The 20,277-nt window shown below is 39.5% G+C and overlaps 1 protein-coding gene across 3 annotated transcripts in view; it reads right to left on the bottom strand.

The window, feature by feature from the left end:
* Positions 1–2,538: 2,538 nt before the first annotated feature.
* The window catches only part of frmd3 (FERM domain containing 3), a 62,775-nt gene continuing 45,036 nt past the window's right edge, over positions 2,539–20,277 (bottom strand). For all 3 annotated transcript variants that reach the window (XM_086314571.1, XM_086314569.1, XM_086314570.1), the window contains 5 exons: positions 19,980–20,054; positions 17,605–17,673; positions 17,323–17,447; positions 8,617–8,851; positions 2,539–8,266 (listed from right to left, as the gene is read on the bottom strand). In XM_086314571.1, the coding sequence (XP_086170697.1) occupies positions 7,786–8,266; positions 8,617–8,851; positions 17,323–17,447; positions 17,605–17,673; positions 19,980–20,054 (985 nt within the window). In that variant the 3' untranslated portion in view covers positions 2,539–7,785. The remainder of the gene's footprint in view (positions 8,267–8,616; positions 8,852–17,322; positions 17,448–17,604; positions 17,674–19,979; positions 20,055–20,277) is intronic.

Here is a 20,277-nt window from a genome sequence, read left to right as displayed (position 1 = left end):
TGTGTGGTCCCTTTGATTAGACATGTGAAATCTGTTTGTTCTGCGGTAGTCTTGGCTAGAAATGTGTTTATTGGTGGCATGTTGTTGCTCTGTGCTTTTTATATTTTCAGTTTCAGTATCAGGCCAGTTTTCCTCCTGTATCCCTGGGGAAAAGGAGACTGGACTGTGGAGGTCATATGAAAACTTATAGCTACAGGAGCTGGTTAGATCATTTAAAGATCTGGACTGACAAGTTGTTTTCATACTTGATCCTCCCCCATATACCTCACGAGCACCGGCATCAAAGGAAACTGGATGATGATATTTAGATCCAGATGAATGTTTGGGTGAGATTTTCTTGCTTCCTTTGTTTTTCATATTGTTTATCAAACTGTCAGCTCTGCAGAGTTGATGGCAAATCACTGAACCACTGCAGAGATATCTGTTAGCCCAGTCCAACACATGCCTGAGCTTCTGCTGCTCGCTGAAGAGAGAGTCACTGAGAAGATGAAGGCTCAGCTCCTGGTTGATACTCTGCCTACAGTTCCCAACATCCTCCAGGAGTTCAGACACAGCACCTTTTGTTGTAGTATTTAGATCTGGCATTTGAAAAGACGTCTCTTCTCCAGTTGCATCCATTATTGCATGCTTTAGTATTTCGCCTTCCTGTGTACACCTTAATATGTTCTCTGTAAACGATCAAGTTATTTACATTAATGGCAGAACAGTCCTGTTTATTAGAAGCAAAACAAATGTTTAATGCACACACTATGCAGAACATATTGAACACATCAACATACAATACGCTGAAAAAGTCACCCCTCATTTCTTTATATTTTGCTAGGACAATGGGAGATCATGTTCAATGGGGGTCATGTTGAAGAATGAAGTTGTTTCCAATCAAATGCTTTTCAGAAAGTTTTACAAAGTGTATCAAAATTTGATGGCACTTTTCGGCATTCACAGTTTCATCAGTTAAGAAGACATTGTTAATACAACTGCTTGAAATGCACTCCTAAACCATTAAATAGCCTCCACCATGTTTTACTGATGGCTGTAGATACTCACTGTTGTGCATGTTTTCTGACCTCCGTCATACATACTGACAACAGTTTCAACCATGAATGTCAAATCTGGATTCCATCCATTTCCTTCTACCTATCTAGTTCAGGGTAGCAGCTGGGTGGGCGTCTATGCCAGCTTTCATGGGGCAGAGGAAGGATACACCCTGGACAGGTTTCCAATCTATCAAGAGAGAGATAAAATCCACATTTATACTTGTGGTCAGTGTGGAATCATCATTTAATCTAACAGCCAGGGGCAGGCCGGAGCACCTGGAGACGATACGTAGACTTCACAAAGAAAGGCTGGAGAATTCAAACCCAGGATATTCTTGCTCTGAGGTGAAAGTGCTAACTACAGCATTGTGCTACCAAAAATTTAGATTTGTTTCTCCATTAGACTTGTTCCACTGATTTTCAGTCCAGTTCTAGTGTCATTTGGTGTACCTCAGCCTTTTGCCCGTTTACTCTTTTTACAAATGGCTTCTTGATAACCAACCCTCCACTTGTTTGTGAATGTGTGATTGGTCCACTTGGAGTTTTTCTGTTTCCTTTTTTTTATTTAAACGCAAACTGTTTGATATTTTGCAATGACCCTGATGAAGGCCACAAGCCGAAGCGCATTGGTCACCTAATAAAGTTGTTCCCTAATACTTCAAGTGTCGCTGGAGTCTTCACATCATCCAACCTTTCACTGAGACTGTTTCCAATCAGGCTTTGGTGAACAGCAGCTGGATCAACTAAGGGAAAAATACATCTCTCAGATCTTTTGCTTTTTCCTATTTCTTACAGACACAACTTTCAGATACTGTTCATTTACTGCAGCTAGTTTTTTAAGCCTGCAGTTTCTTCTTTTGTCCTCTGCTTGTCCAGTTTCCTGTTTTTTTTTTTTTGTTTGTTTTTTTGGGCAGAGACACCGTGCATCAATCAAAAAATATGCCAGGTTTTCAGCTAATAGCTTGTTGGGAAATACCTTGTTGGTGCAAATTATACTATCAGACTGCATTATCACACAACCCTGGTTTACTGAAAAAGCGGCCAATGTCAAAAAACCCCAAACCAAATAAAAAAAACTCAAAAAGCCTGGAGAACTTTAGATGAAGATAGAAGAAACAAGAAACAAGTGTTGCTCTCCAACATCCACTCTAAGAATTACATGGTTTGGCTATTTTTGCCACAAAAACAACAGCTTTAGTTTGAACCAGTTTAAGAGAATAATCACTCTTACCCAGAACTCTTTCCCGGCTTGTATTTTGATAGTTCCAGCCATGGAAAACATAAGTAGCATCTAAAACACATGAAGCTCAGGCTGCAGTAAAGCTCTGAACACACCCATGGAAGTCTTGTGTTGCTCACACAAATATCACCATAGAGATCTCAACACAAGCTGCAGCAACTCCTTTTTACCACAGGAGGGAGGCAAATCTCTGACAAATTGGGAACATGATTTATTAGGATATTAGCAGGAATAACTCGCACAGTAATAACAACATTTCAATGTATGTTCATCAGGGAGCTTTATTGTGGCAGTATTAACATATAAAACAAACCATGTTTTCTGTTATAACATACAAACATTCAAAATGTTCACTTCACAAAGTTCATAAGGCTTGGTTGTCCCAGTAGAGAGGGGGGGTCGTTACTCGAGGGATGGTTTTCCCCTTTTTTTCTGACTCTTCCTAAATCAAATCTCCCAGAGTTTATTATTAAAAGTGACAAAATGACAAAAAAGAAACAACAAAATGACTTGACTAACTGATAAAACAACAAAACAATCAGATTTAACAATAACAATCAAAACAATACAGGGACCGTGCAAGAGATTCTGCTACTACTGTACATGCCCACACAACACTGAAACAATATACAGTTTATTTTGCTCTACCATGTGATGTCCAGTAGTTTTGCATATAGTAGACCTGAGTTCAAATATTTAAAATCTTAAATAAATGAATTAAAACATGTATTAGTGTATTCGGTTGTGTATAGTAGTTTTAAACAATCTGATTTCCAAGTGTTAGTTCAGCGTTCTTGCTGTTAACTTTCCAGATATGTAGACAGGCAGTTAAATTTAAGGTTTGTAAATACTTGACTCATGCCGGTATCTTCTGAATTTGCACTTAGACGTGACATCAAATTGCATGTGATTTTTTTTTTACTTTACAATTTTTTTCTTTATCACAGTTTTCTTTATAATTAGGCAACAAAAGTTGTTCTCCCAGTCCATCCTGTATGCTGTTTGTCAATAGCAGAAACCCAAGTTCTGTAGCTAAAAAAAAAGAGCTGAAAGTGGTTCAATTCCCCTTTTCTTAAAGGGTGTTAATGTATAAATGAGCTACAGACTAACATAGTGCTACAGTATCAAATAGACCCCAAAGGCCTTTCTGTTGTTTGCAATGAGTCAGTGGTTGATTCTAATTTTCTAGTTACAAACTAAAGATCTGAGCAAGTTGGAATTAATACTTTACAATTAGTGAGATTAAATTCATTTCTGTGAAGTGAAAGTGAATGAAATCTAGCCTTGCTAATGGCATCAGTGGCTAATATGCTAGCATGCTCTGTTAGCAATGAGGTCTGGCTTTAATGATGTACAAGCACACAGCAAAAGCACAATGTAGCTAACTAGAGGAGCTACTCTTCATCTGATGAGAATATTACTTAAGTTAACACAGTTAGCAACCACCTGTAGTCTATGTTGAGAAGTGAGTGACTAAAATTAAGTCCAAAGATCACTGCAAAGTGGTTTTTGGTTTCAAAAAGATCATCAGTTTCTCCTCTTGGTAAAAACACAGAGAACATGCATTTGTCTATGATGGTTGAGACAGCCAAGCCTGTAATCTACAGTGGATTGCTTTACACAGACAAGACACACAGAGGAAAGAAAGAAAGGAAATCTTTTTCTTTTGCCACAGCTATAAACACAGTATTTACAGATGAAGGGCATGCAACTTGCACTGAGAGGTCAGCAAAAGGAACCAAAAAAGATAGATTCCCTGGTTTAACTGCAGGAAGGTGGAGCACAGAAATAAAGAACCAAGGCCTGCATCTTTAGAGCCGTGAAGAGTCTTTTAATCTGTGGTGAATCTCTTGAGCACTTTGATGCCTGTGCATACACGCTATGAAGACAGAGATTATGGTGATCATTTAGCAGTGCATACAGATCAGCTTTGTTCACTCAAGTGAAGGCATTTAAAAAAAAAAAAATCTCAGAATCTGCAGCGTTAGATGCAAACATCTTCATCAGAGTCATTTGGCCCTTTGCTCAGTTTCACCTTTGAAACTCAGTGCATGTGCTGTAGTAGGAAAATAAATGCTTTGTCCTCAAATAAACTTGTTCCTGTTGTTACTGCATATCTGCTATATATGCATAAAGCTTGTTAATGCATAAAGTCCACAGTTACACAACAACACAGCTGATAACATGAGGCAGAATAAATAGAAGAGAATGTGAGGGCTGTGCACTGCAGAAGCCTCTGTAGCAGCTCACTTACAAAGACTACAAGGAGTGGAAAAATCAACTTTAAGTGATGATTTTGTAATAGACCCTCGAGACTGGCTCGAAATTATACTGTGTAGCCATTCCCAGTTTTGATAGTAGTGCAATGAGCATTGAAGTTTATCTATGAAGGCCAAACTGCACGTACAGGCTCTCAGAGAAGGAGTTTTGTGTAGTATTTTAATGAAACTGACATGGATGCATACATTAGTTATGTGAAATTATGCTACAACAACACAGACAGTCAGCCAACATATTAATGTCTAACTTCACCTACAGTGCTTGGTTATTCTAAATAGCAAGACATATGAGATAAAGGTTATGGATAAATTACATGGTGTGTATATGCATGTTTTCTTTTATTAATGACTTTTTAATTTTTTAACATAAACTGCATAAATGCCCTTTCCTGAGAAGTTGATCCAAATCAAACTACATTTCGGACACAACTACATCTGTTTTCATTTGATCTGAAGCCATTTAGCATCGCTTTCATTCAGAGTCACTATGTCGTAACAGACAGCCATCGTCACAGGTTCAACCAACAAGTTGATGGCTGTAAGGTCCAAAAAGTAAACTTTTACTTAGTGACACTTTTGAGATCATCTATACAGACAGCACACACACAGAAACCTTGGCTTGCTTTTTATTTGACCTCACCTTTTATACTTTCATGGCAGACAAATGTGAATAATTTCTAAAATCCTACACTCTGATCCAGATCAGTTTTCCTGTGTATACATATAGCAGGATGTCACTTCCAATGACTTGAGTTGATCCTAAATTTACACACCAATCAACAACAAGTTACAGTTGTGGTCAGATGTTTACATGCACTCGTCATGAAGGTCATGGCAACTTTGGGCTTTTAATGATTTCCTTGAACTGTTCTTTTCCCAGCATGGAATCAATGTACAGCAGACCGGCTGCACTATTTTGAATGTATTTTGGACTTTGCCTAATCGACACAGGGTGGACACAGGGTGTCGCTTGAATAAATAATAAATAAACTCTACCAGTTCTGCCAAGAATGGTCAGATGTCCAGCTAGAATTACAACAGACATGTTGATGGCTACCAAAAGCATGAGGTCAAGGTGCAACAAGAGATTTTCAACAAAATATTAGTCAGAGTACATCTATATATTTAAGCCTGCATACTTTTGACTTATACTTAAACTATGCCTTTGTGAATTAGAGAAAATCCAAAATAAATTGAAACTCATGCACAAAGTTTGTGTTTTTATAATCATTAAAGATGTATGTTGTAAAATCATTCCACCCTGAAAAAACTGCTCAAAGAAATCATTAAAATCCACAGATTATCATGACATTGATGATGAGTCTATGCAAACACTCACACCTGAAGTGAATAGGGACTGTTTCGCTATGAAACTGTAGGCCTTCGTGTTAATATACTTTGATATCTATCAAGTAAAGCAAATAAAGCAGTGCTGACCTGTCATCCAATATCCTTAGGTCCCAATCTGATCAAGCATTCCCAGGAAACAGAGGATCGTTAATGCTCACTCTCAGAGGATTTTGCCAGTACCTGTGGGGCCTATACAGTGCTAGGAAAGAGGTTTTAGTTTATTTGGTGACTGGTCGGGGTAAATACTTAAGCCAAATCAGAAGTATATATCCATGAACAGAACCTTAAATCTCCTCAAACCAGAATCCCATGATTCACTGTGTCTACAGTGCAACATGATACCTCTGTCTTTGGTCACATCCAAAGATAAATACTCAACATGATGCAACCACAGAAGCTTTTAGAAATGTACTCCAATGACTGTGTCTGTGACCAAACTGCTGATCTTATTCTGCAAGATTAATAACTGCAACTGCAACCGCGCCAATACAATACCTTCATGAGCGGTTTCAGGCCATTACACGCATCACTTGTCCCACAGTGTCGTTGGAGCACACTCTTTTGAGTCAGCCACACCAACCCATCTTTAGTTTCTCCTGAAACTTATGCACAGCTCCCTGTGAAGTAGCACATTGCTGACTAATCAAAAACGAACCTCAATTCCACGATCATTTTCCCTCATAAACTTCCATGTAACCTTTTCTTCCTTTTTTCATACGTTTACCGCAGACTCTGTCCACACTGTTTGAAGATGCATGAGCGACCGTAAACTAATGAGCTAACATTTAGTTCAGATGACATTTACACTTTCATCGAAACACATTTTATCAAAGAAAAAAAGCTGAGAGTTTTTCTCCGGCCTTCCTCATCTTTCCAAAATGACATCACGTAATCTGAAACAGTTGTAATCAGTGATCTGTGTAAAAGATTTGTGCTATAGCCTCTGTAGGAAAAAGCCAGGGTGCTACCAAGCCAACAACTGTTGGTGGTAGTCCTAAAAAATAGTTTCTCAACACTCACACCCTGATAAATCTCAGCAAATTCGCTTTTTTTTTGTAATCTTTTGTAAACTATTAATTTGAAAATAAGCTCAAAGTAGATCCTCTGACTGAAAAATTCCTGAAAGATCTGATCACATAAAAATGTACAAAATGTTAAAAACAAGTTTTTTTAATTGGCATTATTATCAATATCTCTTGTTTTGTTTTTTTTTTAAATATATATGTATATATTTATATAATGTACCTCTGACTGTGGATGTTGTTGTTCAGTGACTAATCAATCATAGCTTTCTGCGTCCACCCACTCCGTCATGACTGACAGGCTCTGTTACCAATCAGGTGCTCCAAGGACAGGAACCAATCAGAAAGGTTTGTGGAGAGTCTCCGCATCAACTTATCAGCATCAGGAGTGAACAGCCATTCAAATTTCTTCTTTTTGGGACTTTTTCTATGTCCATTACATCCCTTTCCACAAGTTCCTCCTTGAGCATTACTGTCCTCTATCTTTTCACTTCATCACTATCTGAAGTGTTTATCTTAACAAGTGACTAAATGCTACTATTAAAATCGTATTTCTCTCTTCCAAGCAGCAAATTACGCAGCCAAAGAGGTGAAACAAATGCTCTTGTCCCAGTGTTTTTAACTCATTTTAGGGATCCTGACAGAAATGTAATTGATTTTTTGAATGAAACATCCAACAAGAATTTTGTGAGCCAATAAACTACAGTCTCATTTCATCTCTTTGGCAGACTGGTGTTTTGGCTGAATACTAGATTAAATATAAGATTAAATCACATGTTAAGACATACACTTGGACGTATTTGTTTTCCTCACAGTGCCTCTTCTCTCTGCTCTTTTTCTGAATGTCTTTTCCCTTCTCAGTCTGACCACAGGTTCTCCATGGCCATGCTGATCTTACACAGGATCCAGCGTCGGAGCGGGCAGTAATACTCGTAGTGAAACTGCTCAAACTCCGGTGTCTGCCGGATCTCATGGAGGAAGGACACGTCAATATCTGACTCCAGCAGCAGCAGCAGTGTGGGCACGGTGACGAGCAGGACCCCCATTACCACAGCGACAAAGCGGGCCACGCTCAACACGCAAGCATTGACTCTGTCATTGGATGACAGCAGGCGCAGACTGCTGGTCAGGACTCCGCTCATTCGACTTCTCGCGGCCAGGCGGGTGCGCTCATAGGCCCTGTCTCGCTCCCTCTCGGCCTCCAGCTGGGCCTGGATGTCAGGATCAGCATGGAGCTCCCTAAGCAACCTGGCGGGGCTTTGAACTGGAGAGGAGAAGAGCAAGTCGACTCCTCCCTGGCTGTCGTCCACTGGGGTGGGAAGCATGCTGGCACAGGGACTGGAGAAGAGAGAGAATAAGCAAACCTGAGCCTGAGTTCACCCAATGAATGTTACTAATGTTCAGATTCAGTGTCTGCTGAATGTCCTGAATCTCACTTATGCCTGAGAGATACCTTTTGCTCCTAAAATGTTAAAAACTCTAAAATTTGTCCTTTGCTAGAGAAAATGGGTTGAATTTGGAGTTTTCTTTCCAAAAACCGGCAACTGCATCCATCAAAAACACAACCATCTTTACTGTTTACACCGAACACATGAGCCAGAAAATGATCATTCAGCCGAAAGCAGCTGTTGAGGCTTTTATAATTAAAAAAAGCTGCTTTTGACAGTTTATTATAAAGATTTATTGACCTGTAAGTAAGCTCAGAAATGGTCAGTGTGCCGCTGGCCTCATCGTCTTCCTCCAATTCATGTTCAGCTTTGGGCGTCTGAGGTCGGAGATTTGAGGTTTCCATGGAAACACGAGGCTGCAAGTCATTGCCCGAAGCAGAGTTTCCTGCTTCAGTACTTTGCTGCTCTGCATCTGCAGACCCAGCTGAAGATTTGAGGGGAGACAAGGGGACCGAGTCCTTCACAGCAGCAACACCTGGTGAGGGGGAAACAGAAGTCAAAATATCTTTGTTTTTAATAAACATTCATAATTATTTCACCTTTTATTTACAGAACAGATGATGAGCAGACTTCGATACTTTTTTAAAAAGTGCATTTTCAGCGTTGTGTCTTGCACAGTTCACAGCGGAGCTACAAAAAGCACATTTAGAGTTTGTAACTAAAAGACAGAAGATTATTTTGCTCTCCAATGTGATCTCTCTTTAATGTAAATATGAACAATTTCACACTTTGCAAAGCTTGATGTTTTAAAAGCAGATTATTTGAATAAAGAATATAATAGTTTTAGTCTAAACATATATCGAGAGCTCTGCCTTTATCACCACTTGCTTGACTTTTTCTTAGTATTAGCACACTGTGCAGGATGTAATCGGCCTGCAAAAATCAATATTACTTTGTATGCAGCTGGGAATGGAGACCTCTCAGCTTTGCCTTTTTTGTGTGTGTTGCTGTTGACTACATTGACCACAAGATGGCGTTATTCGCTCACGTAAGGATAAAGCTTCAGACTTGGAAAAACAGCAACCGAGTAATAAATAAATACCCAACTGTGGCATCAACACACAATTTGGTGAAACCATAATAATGCTACGCTGCAAGTGAATAGCATAGATATAAGTCACTGCGTTTGGTGCAGTGATGTGAGCAGCTGACAACACCTCTGTGAGTGTGAGCAACAGCTGATGCAGCGATGAAGACCTCCTGATTCTGTTGGTGTGTACAAATTTCAGCTAGCAAAATAATACTCTGGTGTGCAGTTACATATTACTCTTTGAGATTGATGAGGTGCGAGAGATTAATGCCTAAATACACACACATTTGTTGATAAATGGAAATATATAATGTGTGTGTGTGTAGGTGTGCGCGCATGTGTGTAAGTGAGTGTTAAAAATAAGCCTAGCTGTCTTCCTGCTGTGGATTAAGTATGAGCTGGGAGGTAAATGTTCAGTGACATATGACTCAGTCTACACCTGTAATCCATAATCCATCTTGCTGTCTTGTGGCACTCTATGTGTAAGGTCAAGACTCTACTGTTGGTCCCCACAAGCATAGTAAACCTCAAATATTTGGTCTCCAACACACACACACACACACACACACACACACACACACACACACACACACACAAGCCCATTCAGCTATCTTAGTGAGGACCTTCATTGACATAATGGTTTCCCTAGCCCCTTACCCTAACCCTAACCCTAACCTAATTGTAACCCTGACACTAAAACCACATTTAGGCCTCAAAAAGGCCTTCAAACTTTTGAGGACCGGTGAGTGTGTCCTCACAAGTGACTGTCGGTTCTTACAAGTATAGTAGAATGCAGATTCCGGTCCTCACAAAGATAGCTAGACAGGAACACAGACTCATGTTCATTACAAACACAGCTGAAAACATGTAGCCTCACAAACTGAGAAAGAAGGGTCAAAACCTGATGAGAATACATGACAAACATTACATCTGCAATGTTTTTATGATCCATTGATTGAAAGTGGTATAATATCAGATACAGAAACTCAGTGTCAGAGTGACTAATGAGTTACCGTGCTCCCGATTCAATTATAAATTGATAAAAAAAATAAAATAAAAAAAGAAAGAAAGGGCAAAGGAGTGCTGAAGAGTGAGTGGTGACTGCTACCATGGAAACACAGCAGGCAAAAAGCCAACAAGTGTGTGAACTCAGGGAGGGAAAAAAGGGGGGAGGAATAAAAACATGGAAGCTGCAGCAGAAGAAAAACAACACAGTGATGGGGACGACGACGACGATGATGCTTGCAGCAAAAGAAAACAAAACTCAGTTGTAATTATTGCAGTTTGTTCCTTTACTGAAATTCTGCACTGGACTTGATTTTTGATTATTCCCTTTCCACAAATGTGTTGTCATTACCAGAGATGGGCGCGTTACTGTAATCCGATTACCCTTTTCAAATAACGAGTAAAGTAAGGGGTCACTATTGCAAAAACGGTAATTAGATTACCGTTACTTTCCCGTAAGAACGCGCGTTACTAAAACCGTGATTTTTTTGCGAGAATGTCTCATGACAGTGACGTAAGCGAGTGCGACGTTCGTGGCAACAGGTGTGTGCAGATCAACAATGGATCATATATCGAGTGCAGGAGAGAGTATGAGCATGCAGCGTTTAAAGCGTGGAAGTACTGACCTTACTTTAAGTTTGATTCCGTAAAAAGTGATGAAAACATTAATGTCCGTTGTGCGTGGGAAGAAAACTTATTTTTACATCAAACAAAAACCCCTAAACTTCCAAGCAAGCACCGAGTGTGCTACTACGTAATGGGAAATTCACAGAGAAACTCGCGGATTCTTCAACTGACCGCTGTGGCACACCAGGGTAAACCTCCGCCTACCTCACTCCTGCTTTACAGGTGAAAATAGAGCAACAGGACCGATAGTTTTTGATTTTATTTATTTTCTGCTGTGTTTTACTTGCATCTATTTGAAAGACCGAGTGTAAACACAAAAAAAGATTTTATTTTATGTGCTGGAATGTGCAGAAAATAAGTTTAAATGTTAAACAAATTTCTTCCAGTCTGAGACTGTTGCATATAATTCAATTTTTGCTTGATGCATAAAGTTAAAAGGTTAAAACTAATAAAACAAGTTTTAAAAAGGGACTTTTCCATTTGATTACATTTTGTATGATGGATTATGCAGAAAAAGTAGAATTGGGCTGAAAGATCTATCGCTTTATCACCTCTTCAGGTTGTAAATCGTGTTTTTAAAAAGTAGCTAAGTAGCTAAGTGGGGAGGACAAAAAGAAAGGACTCAAAAGCAACCAAGGCAGAACTGCTTGGCACACGGTACATACAACATTATATGTAAAATTATGAATCAGAACAGAGTCCCACTCTATGTAAAGCTAACCCTCCGTTCTCTTTCAGTCATACCTTCCTGTTTTATTGTGATAGTTATTGTTTTCTGTGACTTGTGTTGCGTTTGCTTCCCCTCCCTCGTCATTTTTCTTTGTTGCATCATCCCTTACTCTTTTTTTGCATCCCATGTGTTATGTGTCTCCAGTACAGTTTTCTAGTTAGTAAATTCCTGGTATCTGCTCAGCTTAGGTTCTTTTGTTAGTTTGATTCCTGTGAGTCCAGCAGTAAAGCTGTATTTTGAGTTCAGTGTTGCTTCCAAGTCCTGCATATTGGGTCCTAATCTTTATAGCCACACGGCAGCATATGACTGCCTCAGGTGCATTGCTTATTATTAAATCTATCCTTCATAAGTGTGGCAGTGTGTCCATTACAGTTGGATGTTTGATTTTATGACACACTGAAAGCTGACTAACATTAAAATGGTACCTGTATCCTGTTTGCACTGTAACGTATTAGAAATCTATGCAGCAGAGACTGTCGAGTTCACATCATGACCAGCTAAGCCTGAGATTAGGAGTAAAAATTATTTTGTAAATTTACAAAGAAGAAATCCTGAGTTCTGTCTGACTTAACTAAACACATCACTGCTGCTGCAGCTGCTGCTGCTATTTCCCATTTATGATCCAGTCTGTCCTGTTAGCTCACATGAAAGCCTCTCCATAGATGAGGTGATGCACATCATCCTCGTGCCTATGCAAACACGCACACACACACTAGTACTCAGAGCGGCGGTTTCCCTTGTTATGCAAGTGCCGAGAGACCGATTCATCTTTGTCATGTAACCTCATCTTTAGCACTCAAACACTTCAAAAGTAAATTTGTCTCTATGATTGTTCAGAAATAAATCAGCTATCAACTCCATTAACTGTGTGCTCAGCTCTTTTTTTTTTTTAACTTTTAAGCTCAATTTTTGAGCTGTTTGAAGGATTACAGCTTCATCAGTCGAATTATAAAATCTACTTTTCAACCAAAATCATCGCCGATTTGTGAAAGTGATATAACTTTGTTAAGTCAGCTAAACGCACATAAGTGCATAACTGATTGCAGTCTTTCATGATGAGAATACATCTTTTGGCATCAAAAATGCTGAAATATAATAGGTTAGCAATAATTCTTTCTCACTGTGTCTGTAAATGAGGGAATTGCTTTGTCTTTCATCTGCATGTCAATTGTTTATAGGATCACTGATGAAGCTCAAAGGATATTTTAGCCAGTGGGATAAAGATAGGTGGAGTAAAACTAAAGATAGGTGGAGTAAAACTAAAACTATTAAGCATTATCATAAAAAAAAATCAGTACTTGTGCTTTTGTTAATCCTTCACTATTTACTAATTTAACTTAATCATTTAATTCATTTAAACTTATTCCCAAATCTACTAATCAAATATTTAAAGTGCCTTATCTTGACCCATCTGCTTAATCATCATTTCATTTAAGGTTGTAAATATGCAGAGCAGGGTGCTAAACTTTAGCAGATATGATCCAGCAGAAGTAAATGTCAGATGCAAATGTCCAGTCTTTAACCAGTCAGGTCCTCAGGATGCACAGAGCCCCTGTGACATCACATTGCGCGGATGTAAGAAGAGAGCAGGTAATGATCTGTAAATTTACAGCTAACGAGTGGGTGTCATATATGCTGCCTCCCACGCGCTCCATCCAGCACACTTTTCACACGAGCCACATTTAGTATTTCTAGTGGTGTGAAGAGCAGCTGAAGATTTAATCGTACCACTAGATCTTCAACAATAACCCTAACTTCAACCTGACCTAATTCTAACCCTATTTCATGATTTACTTCTGGGTACCCAGATGTTTAATGTTATGGGGACAAAATCAAGTCCGCATAACATGAGTAATACTTAAACTATGCACACATGCACACTTCTATTAAAGCAGCCTCTTGAGAGTCCCATGTTTGGCAGCTTACATTCACAGTTTGCATCAGGCGGTTGCCACAACAGACCTGGCAACTAACTGCTGAGCTACCAGGCTCACAAATTTAAAAGGCGTTTACCTCCTGGTTAGACTGTGGGAAAAAATGTCAAAGGATACATTTATTAGGAGCTAAAAGAAACTTCACACAGTGACCTTTTCCACTTGGCTTACTCTCTTCCAGTATATTTCTCTGAGGTCCAGTACTGAATCCAGCGATGCGACCCCCATTGCCCACCAGTCGCACATAGACATCCCGTCTTGTGTGATTGGCTATACGTAGGTGGAGGCTTCGCCTGGTTGTTATCTTCACCTGGCACCTCAAGGCCTCAGCCACTACTATCGATGAGTCTTGCTCATCTTCAGCCTCTCCTGGGTGGAATACTTCAAGAGCTCCAACCTCTCTCTGCTTCATCCCTTCTTCCCGCAGCCTCTCTGGTGTCATGTCGAGTTCGAGTCCCCCTATTTTGCTCCCGTAATTCTGGGTGTTGTCGACACCGGGACCGTCGCCCAGTTCCAAACTACCCTGCACGAGGCTGCCTCCAACATCACTGCTGTTTCTGTGCCCTAGAAGCTCCATCATTCAGTTTGATGACAAAAGCCGGACCAGCTGTCTGCACAAAGACCCTGACTGACTGGGCTGCCAGCTGAGCTCCAACACACGCACGCCTATACACAAACACTTATAGAGATGGTGAGAGACACACCAATGCACCAGAGACATTCTCTCTCTCTCGCTTATGCACAGACATGGTGGGCCCTCCTGTGAATGTCAGCGATGGTAACAAAGAGTGGAGGGGGCATTAGAGGAGGATCAGGCCCAAAGCTGCAATTTCTAAATATAACCAGGTGGTCCTGGTGGCAAAGGGGCAGCTAATCTAACTGATTACAGGGGGACAGGCCTGACTCAGGACGGGATGGGGGATCATTTTCTTTTCCTCTCTGCAACCCTGTCTTTATCTGAGTCTTTCCACCAATAAAATAAACCTAATTCCAATTCTACAGCAAACTGGGTACAATCCAACTTTATTCACTACAATACTCGCCTCGCTGTGAGACTGAAAATGAAAGATTTTGTTGGATCACATGCTGCATTAACTGCTGCAAAAACATGGATTGTGAGGCGGAAATATGAAGCCTGATGGCTATAAAACATCCATTAATGATGTTCCTAGAGAAAACATAGCCAGAGTGTATGCGTTTGGATTGTGGTAGATAAGTAGGGAGCAAACTGTACAAACAGAACAAGGTCAGCTATGACCTTGGGTCAGCTTCCTGTTTCCCCTGTAAAGGCTGAGATTAGTGCTCTGAATATAGACTGTGACCCTAAACCATCTTGAGGACACTTTATCTTAAAGTCCTTGCGTCAGCCACCTTAGCAGAATCAGCTCATGAAACAGTGATGTGTCGTCCAATCACATCGGTTGGGTGAAAACATGCAACGTAATTAAACTCTCAAATCACATAACTCTCATCTGACTCCCATGGAAGCTTGTTTTCTTTCTCCTTTTTTTTTCCTGCCATCGATTAGTCACATTTCAGGTTATTATCTAAAAAATTTTACTTATTAACTCCTTAATGCCAGGTGCAAGACAGAGCATATTTCCTATACTGGCTTCCTGTCACATGTTTTCTTTGTATTATTGTAGAGTCTTGACTTTCAACATAAAGCACCATGAGGCAATTGTTGTTGTGATTTGGTGCTTTTGAAATAAAATTTAATGGAATTGAATTGAATTAATTTTGATGAGTTTTTTATAGCTCCACAACATTAGCACAAAAAACCTAAATAAATGGCAAAACAAATATTTAAAGCAATAAATTCAAAAAAAAAAAAAAAAAAAGCCAGATGCAGCAAATATGATACCATCGAAAACTCGCATGCAAATGGTGAAGTTGAAATTTGAATGTAATTCATTTTCAATAATAAATTGACATTTAAACTTAGCTCTACTCAGCATCTTTTTTTTGTCAGTGAGGAAAAAAAGCTTCTATAAACTCCCATATGCAATGTTGGAAACTTGTGGGAGGAGGACTACAGCACGGGCTCATGTGCGTACCTGCTTCGCATTAAGACGCCTGTGTTAAGAAGTGCTCTCTCAAATTCCCTTTCTACATTTTTCATGCATATTGTGAGTCTGACAATACATGAATATTTAAAAATCTTAATTTGAACAATCTATGTCTTCATCTCTTTTTAAAATGTCTTTTTTCTTGTAAACTCTTCAGTTTATTATATTTACTGTTAAACCTCTAATGTTTTAAAATAATTTACAACTATATCACTTAATATCTTATTACCAGAGGGAAAGGCAGGAACTGCAGAAGAAAACAAGGCATTTTCAAATTTAATCTTATGTTATTTACTCAGCCTGTATCCTGTACAAGGCCCTTTATTTGGCCTACTGTCCCGCCCAAACCAGCTGAGACAGCCGAGATGGTTTCTACTGCAGGTCTTTGACCCCGAGCCAAGAAAGAATTGATTTTCCTGTAAATGGGATGAAGGGAGATGAGTGAAAAACAGAGACAAGCAACAAAGAAGAATAGAGGTGGATAAAACGACGGCGTGACCTTAAAATCTGTCAAAAAAAGGCATGAGAGAAAGCGATGAAGTCTATAAATAATTTGTAGACAGTGATGGTGCAACAGCATGACTGCACTGTACATGTTTGAGAACCTAACGAATGTGGTTCAGGTGGATTAAAGGTGAGGACAGGAGAGGTGAAAAATACTGACTGAAGGAGAGGAGAAGCTCTGAGGCGATGGAAGAGACGTGCCTGGCTGGATGGATATAATTTTAACTGAGGGTAAAATGAGCATCAAATCGTTCTTCATCCACAACAGTGTTTTGACCAAGAGTTTTAATCCTCTAATCAACAGCAGCTAAGTGAAGACAGGACTCAGGCACTATCCGTGGTTTGAAAACATGAAAACAGGTTATTGTAATGTGTGAAGTACACAAAGAAAATGCTGTGAGAAATGAGATTGAGATCAAAGGAGATTTTCAAAAACTTGAACTCTGACCTTTGACCTTTAGGTCAAGGTCACCGCGATTCAAACTCATCCTAGATATTTAGCCGATGCACCTATTTTATCCATTTGAAAATCCTAGGTCACTTTCTTCTCGAGTTATCGCATTCATAAGATTTTAAGAAAACTTGACCTCTGACCTTGAGGTGGAGGTTACTAAGATTATTTGTAGATGCATCTATGGTATCAGTTTTCATTTAAAAACTTCTGTGTATGCGCAGCCTGCCCGGCAGGGTGACATCTACACCCCATCAGCCTTTTATGTCTGAGTAGGAAAAATGGAATCTTAGTCTGCAAAAACACACAAAGGTGCAGACACATGGAAAAACTGACAGTCAGAATTATAGTGGGATCCTTAGGGGGGATCATGAGAGGGTATTTTTAGTATGTCGCAATTGGTCACCAGGGAGACAGGATTGATGGCGAGATGGGAGCATCAGCTGCTCAATTAAAGCTCTCTCTCTCTGAGTTTTGTGCATGGATTTCTTCCTACACAAGGAAGATCCCATGTGACTTCACAAATGTCTCTTAGAGGGGCATGAGTGCATGTCTGTTGTGTGTATTTGGGTCTGTAGTAAGCAGTATTCTCCTACCACTGTCTACGGCCGTCTCTTCGTATTCGTTGGTGGAGGGCAGTGCAGGTACCAAAGGTTCCATGTTCATGATGAGATTTTTATGGCTCAGAGAGTTAAAACTTCGACTCTGACCAAACTGAGCTCTGAAAAACATGAACGTCATACATTTTTTAACACCCTTACATAACACCACCATGTGCACTCTGGTATTCATATCTGCAGAACAATAGATGAAATTGTCCTTATTTTATGTTTTATATGAAATAGTGTGACTTCAGGTAATTTCTCAGATGTCCTTACCTGCGCACTTCTGGTGGCTCTCTCTGAATTTTGGAGCTGGCTTCTATCACTTCCTTGGCTACTCTGCCACTAACACAGAAAAACACATAAGTTAAAGGTTGGTTTGTGTTTATAAAAATACTGTAATTGAAAATAAAATGTTACGATGGCAGGTCATTAGTCTCCCTATAGGCAGGTCTGTAAAAAATGTACTCCTTTTCATTTACATGCATATTTGTAGAACTATACAAACCTCCCGAGGCCCTTTGTGACAGTAATATGAATAAGTTCACTCTATGCTATCATCTGAAAAAATAAGCAGTATCTTGTAGAACCACCTTTTGCAACAATAATATGAAGTAATAATTTTCTATATGTCTGTTCTATAAGTCTCTCACATCACAGGTATTTGTTTATGCGCAGCTCTCTTAAGGTCCCATCACAGCATTGCAGTCGGTTTGAGGTCCAGACTTTGACTGGACCATTGCAACGCCTCGAATCATTCCTTTTTCAAACAGTCTGTTGCAGTTGCTTGGGATCATTGTCATATTGATCCAAGTTGTTTGATAGACAGCCTCACATTTGAATCTAGAAATCTTTAGTGTGCAAAGGAGTTTATGGTCGGCTCAACGGCTGCAAATGTAGAGGTCCTGTGGCTACAAATTAAGCCCATATCATCAACCCTACCCATATGGAAAAGAAATAGTAAAAACTTATAAAACACTTGCATAAGATGTGGCCTACTTCATATAGTGAATCATATAAGGCTTATATGATTTACTCATGAAAGTGGCCACTTTCTCATTACTTTCATATATTGTTTTATTAAGTATCCAAAACATACAAGTTTAATTTCTAGAATTTTTCAAGGGATCTTATATCTGTTTTCACTCTTGTATGCTTTTCATACAAGTTTCACACAAGACAGATACAAACTTTATAAGATTTATATATATCGTTTCCATATGAGTATACTACCATGCATCACAGTTTGTGCTGGAATTCGGTCCACTTTGACTTTGACTGTCCAAAGCACATTGTTCCAAAAGTCTTATTTTTTGGACAGATATAATTTTGAACACCTAAGCTGTGCTGCCTTGTTGTTAGAAAGAAGAGACTTTCTCCTAAGAATCCACCTAGCCACACTTGTTCAGTTGTTATCTAAATGTACTGTTGCGAACTTTAGCATTTAACATGCTAACTGAGTTCTATAGAGTCTGAGTTTCTCTGAGCACTGCACGACCTGACCTTGGGGTGAATTTTCTGGGATGTCCCCTCCTGAGAATGTCTCGAATGAGTTTTACTTGAAGTAATCATTCAGTTAATGAAGTGCATTTGAATAGCAGCACTTGGCTGCTACTTATACTCTTAATTTCTATTAATGCAGCAAGGGTCTTTGCAGTTTTTCATATGAATGCAGAGTTTCCCATGAGCATTTTTTGTTTTTTAATGTGCTACTATAATTTCACGGACAGTATGTCTGAGTTACACCGATTGCTTCATGTCATAAAAGAAAAGGAGAAAATCAGATTTGATGCCACTCGGCTTACATTCAGTGTTGTTCCTGTTGAGCAGACAGTTTCCTGCCATCAGTCGGCAGCTTCATTAGTCAGACTGTAACTGCACTGTTTAAAGCCAGCAGGCTTCTTCATCTTACCCATTAATCTATTGTTGTTTAGACTGATGTTTAAGTCATAAATTAGGGGGTGATATAAAACATACGCACTTCATATCTCAAGCGACAGTGGCATCAGCACTGGTGGAAATACTGGAATCAGCTGGATCAACACACATTATGTGAAGACCCGATCTGCTCGGCTTTGCATAAACTGCCTTCATTTATGGGATACAAATCTCAGTCCTGTTTTGCACAAATGACCAATTCCCATTTTTCAGAACAAATTCCACCATATGCTATTACTCATCGCTGAGCCCTTAAGCCAAAATGCTTCAGCAAGCTGATGAAATGGGGCAGGCTGAAGTGTAAGCCTGGTAAAGAGCTTTGTCTGAGAGGAGAATCAGGGCTCACTTAGCTTCAATAACAGAGTATATAGAAGCTTTCCGGTGATATTAGAGTCAGTAAATCATAGAAACCAGGATGTAGGTGCTGATGTGCAATGACGAGAACTCCCATCTTGGTTATTTGGTGTCTTGATGATCTAATTTTCCATCCATTTTTGTCACTTTGGCAACAAATGCATGGGGTAAGATGATGCTGCTGTTAGTAAAGAGTAAGGTGACAATGTGCAGGACCGAAACACTCTGTACACTTTTACACAAAATTAACTCTTTACATTTCAGTGCTTGAAATGTACCATACCCCCCTCATCTCTGTTGTTCCCAATTCTCTTTGCACATATTCCTTATGATTTCTTTAATCATATAATACACCTCACCTGTATCTGAACCTGCTGCCTTTGAAGAAGATATTACTGCTGGAAACTGTTTTTATCTGACTTGACTTTGCACACCTGTCAGACAAAGAAAGGAAGAAACAAAAAGAGACACATTACGTGTACAGCAGCCTTGCACACTGAACCCTGACTAACACATGTCGTAGCAGAATAACAGATTTTTAAAGGCTCAAACTCTCATCACAATAATGTTTCACTAATTTTTTTTCTCGCAGAACACAGAGTAGCCTCTCAACAAGCTTACAGCACGGTGTGTCTTTTTAAAAGCTCATGGCTGGAG

The sequence above is a fragment of the Aulonocara sp. 'chitande type north' Nkhata Bay genome, linkage group LG12 (assembly GCF_057382095.1).
Source record: "Aulonocara sp. 'chitande type north' Nkhata Bay isolate Kocher_YH1m ecotype deep benthic linkage group LG12, A_spYH_male_GT1.1, whole genome shotgun sequence".
Classification (NCBI taxonomy): Eukaryota; Metazoa; Chordata; class Actinopteri; order Cichliformes; family Cichlidae; genus Aulonocara; species Aulonocara sp. 'chitande type north' Nkhata Bay.
This window is presented reverse-complemented; position numbering and strand designations above follow the sequence as displayed.